This window comes from Aythya fuligula, chromosome 3, assembly GCF_009819795.1.
Source record: "Aythya fuligula isolate bAytFul2 chromosome 3, bAytFul2.pri, whole genome shotgun sequence".
Lineage (NCBI taxonomy): Eukaryota > Metazoa > Chordata > Aves > Anseriformes > Anatidae > Aythya > Aythya fuligula.
In genome coordinates this window covers 28,213,705-28,221,288 of record NC_045561.1, presented here as the reverse complement: position 1 = coordinate 28,221,288, position 7,584 = coordinate 28,213,705, and the positions used below count along the sequence as shown (strand labels likewise).

General features: G+C 44.8%; 1 protein-coding gene across 2 annotated transcripts; it reads right to left on the bottom strand.

The window, feature by feature from the left end:
- Nucleotides 1-561: 561 nt before the first annotated feature.
- On the bottom strand, nt 562-7,153 carry ZBTB18 (zinc finger and BTB domain containing 18). 2 transcript variants are annotated; one of them, XM_032185177.1, is made up of 3 exons: nt 7,099-7,150; nt 6,270-6,353; nt 562-4,119 (listed from the first exon to the last, which is right to left on the bottom strand). In XM_032185177.1, exons 2-3 carry the CDS (start codon nt 6,280-6,282, stop codon nt 2,537-2,539), a joined length of 1,596 nt encoding a protein of 531 aa, XP_032041068.1. In that variant the 5' UTR covers nt 6,283-6,353; nt 7,099-7,150; the 3' UTR covers nt 562-2,536. The 2 variants fall into 2 exon arrangements, with proteins under 2 accessions (XP_032041068.1, XP_032041069.1); XM_032185178.1 differs by lacking the exon at nt 6,270-6,353 and having other exon boundaries at nt 7,099-7,153.
- Between the last annotated feature and the right edge of the window lie 431 nt (nt 7,154-7,584).

Here is a 7,584-nt window from a genome sequence, read left to right as displayed (position 1 = left end):
TTATTCTAATTTTCCTTTGTAATCTAGACAGTTTTGATGGATTGCCGATATTTTGGACATTTTGACTGCTGCTTGCTCTGTAACGTAGACTGACAGTCCCTACCCGAGCAGTACTTCAGATTAAGTTGTTTCCTCCTGCTCTGCTCTCCTGATAGAAAGAAAATACAAAAGGGTGAGCCTGAGAGACCTACTTGGGGCGAAATTTAGCCCAGAAAAGGAATTTTGTATCTTTAGAGAAATTTGAGTGGAATGAAAATTTCTGGAATTGAATAGATGGCTTCTGCAGAAGTCTTTAGGGGAAAAAAGCAAAAATCCCTCTACAGAATGATAGAGAGCTACACACACAGAAATGCTTTCAAAACACAAGCATTTAATTTTTTTTTTTTTTTAAATGTTAAGTGAGATGTAAATATGTACGTTAGCAACAAAGTGCTCAAAAGCATACTGAAAACATATTCAATACACAGTTAGCAATATAAGTCTGTACAAAAGTAATAAAGTTACACATTATAAAAAATACTCCGTAACTATAATTTAAAAGAGGGAAAAAAGACAAGGGAATTGATTTCTCAGTTCATATAATTTATTGCAGTTAGCACACAGTTTAAAAATTCACCAACACACCAATAGTACAAAACTAAACAGCATTATAAGTTATTCCCCCCTCAGGAAAATAAAACATACTATGATTGTCAAAGCTAGATGTCAGTCTAAGTTTTAGAACAAAAGAAGAATGTGAAACTAATAAAAGGAAAAAAGCAATCACTCACAAGGACCACAAAAAAATCCAAGAGAAAGTCCATTTTTCTCAGACACTGATTGTCTTCTCTAAATTAATAAAAGAATGTATTTTTAAACCTAGAAACTATTCAAGTAACTAAAGATAACGCTCCAAGGCCATTTTCACAGCTTTTTTTTTTTTTGTTTTAAATGCCATTACAGCCAAATTAACACACATTTGACCAAATATTTCCAAAACAGTCCAGCAATACACAATGGAGTTTTCCATTCAGTATCTTAAGCACAAAAATAGGCTATGTTTACAGTAGTTAAGGCGATCAAATTTTAAACAAAAGCGGAAAAAAAAAGGAAAAACAGCAAACGTTTTCCATGCTACTCCCATAGACCTTATTTGTAAGTGCAAGACAGGAAAACAAACACTGTGCAAAATGCTTTTGACCTGCGTGTTGGTCATTAAAACCACACGTCAGGCTGCAGTCTCTGCTGCTTGGATACACAGAGCCCTCTACCCTCCCCCCGGCCCCCCCGTCAATCAGGGCTTTCCAGTCCTTTCAGCCCGGGGCTTTTTCAGTCCACAGACCCTTTTCAAGGGGGGAAAAAGAATGACCTATTGTGGATGTGTGCAGCAGGAATCCTAAAAATGCTCATCTGGGTAAATGTATGCACCTAAAGTTTGAGCTGGCGTGGGGTTTGTGCAATTAGAAGGTTTTCTTTTAATGAATGCACACTGCACATGCAAATCTTTAAGCCTGTTTGTAAACATTCATATTTTCCTTGTTATGTAGCTAAATTGTCAACTTGTAGCTTAAGTTTGTCTCAACTGAAAGACAGTGGGAAAGAAAATTTAAATTATATAAAATAAAAACAGTGCATTTATGTTCTTCATAACACCGGCATTTTCAACGGTGCCTTTTCCTAAGGAAATTAAATAATTTTAAACTCACTCATTAAAGTTATACAATGCAAACAAAGACAAAAATATACTGAAACTCATGCATTTCTGTAGCGTTAATATTTACTTTTCAAGACTCAACTAAGAGCATCAACACAACCTGCCAAGTTCTTTGATACCTCCCCCCGGCCCATGTAATCAATTACAGTATACAATAACAGTAATTCACATTTTTTAAACACACAGTTCATCACTGCTGAAGCTGCAATATCCTTTTTCATCCCAAGCAAACCTTCACATAAGACAGAGTCCCAGTGATCCCAGTGTACTCTCAGGGTTTTTGTTTTGTGTTTTTGTTTTTTTTCCAGTGGGAACTGTCAGAAATCCAGAAGTTGCTGTAATAAGTTTTAAGTCAACCGCTTGTTTAAAAATAGATAATCCAGCATTTCAGAAATTTTCCATTTGGGTCTAAAAGCATTCAGGTTTCCAACAGCTAGAAAGGACTCATGCAATTAGAGAAATGTAAAGGAACTGATATAATTGGGAGAGGATTTCTACATTCAGATTTTGAAAGGAAAAGTATCTAGAGCTCAAAATAACGCAGTGTTTTGGGGAGAACAAAGCCAAGCCAACATTTTGGAATTGGAGATTCTTTAAAACTAAAGTATCCACTGGCTTCTATTCCAAAAAGGGGGAAAAAATACGCTCCGTTGTTTATTACTTTGTCATGTCACCTCTAAAGTTCGGTTTTATCAGAGTGCTAAATTAGTGAAATATTCATGCTGCCTTAAAGTGCAAAAACAAGCTAATAGCCAAACTTTGAGTTCAAGGAAACAAGATTGCTTTTAGACTGTACCACAACTATATAGATTTATATATATATTATTTATATATATAAAAATTTTATTTCCAAAGTTCTTGTGAGCTATCTTCTAAGGTCCAGTCTCTGACAGTAGGTAAGCTCAGTGCTTCGCTTTTGACAGACAATGAGTTCACCAACTCACAGTGAAACTTCCGAATGTGTCTGTAAAGGTCTCCGGACTGCGTGAACCTGCGTTCACACCACTTACAAGCATGTGGCTTCTCCCGTGTGTGAACCACTGCGTGGCGGCTCAGGTTGTGGGAGTACTGGAAGCTCTTCCCACACTGGGTGCAAGTGTAGGGCTTTTCACCTGAATGAGTCCTCTCATGACGTTTCAAGGTGTACATGCAAGAAAAAGTCTTACCACACAGCGAGCAGGTGGGGACATTGACATCAGTAGCAGGCTTGCTGCGGATCCCGTCCTGCTCTCGAAAGTGCGTGCTTAAATGGATCTGCAGGATGTGGGGACTGGGAAAGACCTTGTTGCAGAGAGGACACATAAAAATTTGGCCAGCGGGGCTAAGTATGTTTGACACATAAGGGAGCAAGCTGCTGTCCATGTTTCCTTCCACGTGGACTCGCTCATTCTCTGGAGTTATCATTTCATCATCACTTGCCTTGTCCTCTCTATCTAGCTCCCTCAAGACCGAATCTTCCCTCATTGGAGCCAGATGGGTCGGCTCGTACTGTACCCTGTTATTAGTGCTCACACTTTCTTTCACAGTGCTATGTTCCATATCATAGTCATTAGTGCCAACATCACTCTCATCACAGGAAGCCTCTTTCTCCACCTTCACCTGAACCAGGCTGCTTCTAAGCATGTCCTGCGAAGAGAAATAAGAACTGTTCAGATTTTCAACTCCTGAAAGGCTGGACTTGACAGACAGGTCCAGCACGCAGTCAACATCTGCTGAATCCCTCACGGAGGTGACAGACCTCTGGGACAAAGACTCTGTTGAGCTGCAGGGGCTGGCTACTGTTTTTCCAGCTGCCGTTGCGTGTGTCTCTGCCTCTCCGCCAGTCTGGGGAATGCCTGCTGAGTCTGAGGGCAATCTCATCCACATGTTCCCAGGCTCAGCCGCCAAGTCCCTTTTGCTAGGCAGGATGTTCAATTTTTCATCTTCTCCTTCATCTTCATCGCTGGGCAAGTCTCCTGGCATGTGGCTGCTGCCGTCGGAGAGGCTCTCCACTTTGTCTGAGCAACTTGAGGCGTCTTCCTCCTTTTTTGTACTGTCTGCCTCCGTGGTTGCTTTCTCTTTCAGCTTCTTTTTGCAGACTTTGACAATGTCATACATGTGGAGATAACTGGCAGCTGCAAGCACGTCTTCAATGGGCAAGTCTTTGAACTGGAGTTTTCCTTCGTACATGAATTCAAGCAGGAGAGCGAAAGCTGGGGCTGTAACAATGTCGCTGTTCAGATGAACAATGTCTCTTTTGTCCAGCTGGTCCTTGTAAAAGAGGTGGAAATACATGCTGCATGAAGCCAGTACAGCTCTGTGCGCTCGGAACTGGGCATCTCCTACCAGAACAGTGCAATCACAAAGAAAACCCTGATGTCTCTGCTCACTCAGACACTGTAGCAAATGTCTACTGTGGTCAGGAAACTCCATGCTGTCTTCATAACCTATAAGCAACGAGATTTTAAAAAATTACATGTAGGTCAAAACAACAGAACTCACGAATCCAAGTTACTCCACTCCAAACGCCTGGCATTTATATTGCCAGAATCCTAGCGCTGCCCCTACGCAAAGATTATTTAACGCGTACGCACACTGGCCACCCTCTCCCATCAACCACTGAAGTCATGCCTTCCTCTCAGAGGGGAAGATGCTATTCTAATAAGCACTCAGCTGCATTATTATATATATATCTACGGTTTTTTTTTTAATTTTTTTTTTTTTTTTTTTTTTAAAGTAGCACAGTTGTTCATAAAATCTGTTCAACAGTTATTTTTCCAGGGAACTTCCTCCAGGTTGCGTCCCTAGGAGGGCAAATCAAAAAAATTAAAAAAAAATAAAATTAAATTAACACCAAGTTCGAGAGATCACAGAGCGGGGGAAAAAGAGAAAATCAGACCATCAATATTCTTTTTAAAGTCAAATTGCAGTAACGAGGGAGTCCTGAGCACGAAGAAATGTTAATGTACCCAAATCTGAAAATCTAACATTCATAAAGAACATAGATCGACAAGGGTAAATAGTATTTATCGATAGAAAAAAAATCAAAAATTTAAATTTTTAGAAATTTAAGTTTGCATTGTTTTGTTCTCCTGGTAGGTACAGTTTCAGGTTTTGAACCTTCTCCATACTGTACAATAGAACATAAACATTTTTTGCTAATATGCAGAATTTACAAAAGAAAAAGAAAACTGTCAACTAAAATGCCAATGAGCATCGCTTCCCCTATGCAGAAGGACAGAAATTTCCCTCCCCTCCCACACCAGCCAGTCTGCAGTACCAAACTTAAAAAAAAAAAAAGTCATTCAGCACGAGTGTGTGTGCACATTTAAAACGAGTATCCTGAGCACCGCTCTTAGCCAAGTATTTTTCTATACACCCTCCTTGACGATAAAAAACAAAACAAAACAAAACACACTTCAAAGAAGTAGAGAAGTCAAAACTCAAACAGAAAGTAAAATCTCTCAAAACCTGTCTCAATCTATTCTTCTGTGACTGATGGCAACGCTCTCCCAAACCATCCAGACAGATCGTGGATCTCGAGGCTGGCAGATATTATTGAAAAATAGTCATCGCCGGCAAAGCAAGGCGTACTAAAACTTGCAGCACAACCCCTACTATATTCTGAAAAATACCATCGCTAGAGTAAAGCACGAAGATTTACAATACAATCACTTTAAGTGCCCCACAGCCAACATCAATCCTAATCCTTAAGAGGGCTAAAAATAAAGATTGGAGGGCAGCTCACAAGGTAGCTGTGATCAAATTAGGAGGCTGAAAGGACAGAGAGGGACGAAGAAGGAAGCTTATAAACATCTGATCCAGCTGACTGTGGCCATATGGCAGCTGCTGCCCAGATAAAGAGATTAAGAATAGAGGAGTGCGATTACAGCTGTCTGGCCAATTCAGGCAGCTCAAATCTACAAGTTCTAAATTAGTCGCAAATACAAAAACTCCTTCAAATAATTATTGTTACGCTGGAATAAAAGATCTCAAATACTACATGCAGGAAAGAAAAGAGGAAGCCAGTCGAGCTATTCTCCTGGGTACAAAAGTTTTTAAACACATAACTGATTTCTATCTTTCAGAAGCACTACAGCTGTATGCTACTACAGTTCTGGGCTGCTGGATATTTAACCACGAAGTTTAATGAAAGACTGCACAACAAACACATTTGAGTTAGCACGGTTCTTTTTAAAAAAGCACGCTGGCGTATGCTTCACCAAAACCCCCCATAAAGTCGATTTAAAGATGCAACACAAAAATACAAACCAGAACTCTCATTAGGCTCGCCACTAAATACATTTCGGTTTTTGGTCTCCAGAAATTAAGCCCGGACTTGCTCTCGCCACGTCCTAAAACCAGAAATTTTCTTCTCACGACATGCATTAAAGTTAATTCTATCAACGTGCATCAGAACTGATACTCTCAAACTAGAGCCCAAGCCTTTTCGACTAAGTCCACTTATCTATTTAATACTCGATTTCATATATTACCTCTAAACTTGGTTAGAAAAGTAATGTGATTTTTTCCTGAAATTCAATAAACAACACACCAAAACAGAAATATGCTGTATCTAATCTATTGCTACTCCTACCTTTAGTACACATAAACCTGATTAAGTCCTTTCCTCTGAGTCTTGCTGGCTCCAGGTCTGTTAGATCGGTGGAAAAAAAGCAGACTAGGAGAGACAGATGCAAAGTGGAGATGATGTTAGAGAGGAATGAGATACCTTCTCCACACACAGATCTGCACACACTAACTCCCTGTCTGTGTGTTAGAATAAAAGGCTGAGGGATGGCAGGCTGTCAGCTGCTCTGACATCATGTTCAGATGGAAATGCTACCTCCAGCTGTGCTCCTTTTAATGCCATATGCTACTCCTCTACACTCCTGCCACCAGCTTTTTCTTAGGAGAACTTTTCTCTTCTGTTAGTATAAACAAAATACTTCAAAGTCTCTTTTTTTTTTTTTTTTTTCAAACTTTCTAACAGGGGGAGAGAAGAAAAAAAAAAAAAAAAAAAAAAAAAGAGGAGGGAGAGAGAGAGCGAGAGGGAAGAAAATCCTAAACATATGGGGCTCTGCCGTCTCCGCAGCCCCGCTCCGCTCCGTGCCGGCTGTGCTGGGCGGGCAGCGGCCCCGGGGCTCCCCCCGCCGCCCCGAGCCGAGCCCCGGGGGCGCCCCGGAGCCTCCCCCCCGCTCCCGGCGGCGCCCCGAGCCCAGCCCAGTCGAGAACTTGCACGGGGGTAACCGGGGGGGGGCAGGGGGGGGCCCCCGCATCCCCGGCGGCAACTTTGCAACGGGGCCGGCCCCGGGGCTCCCCGCTCGGTGCCCCGCTGGCGGCGGCGGCAGCAGCGGAGCGCCCCCGCCCGCCCGCCCCCCTCCCCGGTCGCGGCCCGTCGCGGGGCTGGGGGCGGCGGGACTCACACTCGGCGGCGGCCCCGAAGTCCCCGCGCTGCCGCCGCCGCCGCCGCCCGCCGCCCGCCGGCTCCTCGGGGCTCGCTCGGCGCCGCGGGAGGCGCCTCAGCCCCCCCCCGGCCGCCCGCCCGCTGCCGCCCCCCGGGCTCCCCCCTGGCGGCCGCGAGCGGAGCGGAGCGGAGCGGGCCCCGCGCTCAGCGGCTCCCCATGGCACCGCCGGCCGGGGCCGGCCGCGGGGGAGGGGAGGGGAGGGGCGGGGGCCGGCGGCGGGGCGGGCGGGGGCGCCGGGCGCACGCACACGCACGGCGGCGGCGGCGGCGGCACAGCCGGGCCCGGCGGCGGCAGCCAGATGTTCCCCCGCCGCCCCGCCCCGCTCCGCGCGCGGACCCCGCTCCCTGCCCGCCCCGCCCGCCCGCCCGACTGACTGAGTGACGGGCCGGCTGACAGCACGGCCCGCCCGCCCCGCCGCCGCCGCCAATGGGCGCCCAGCCCCGC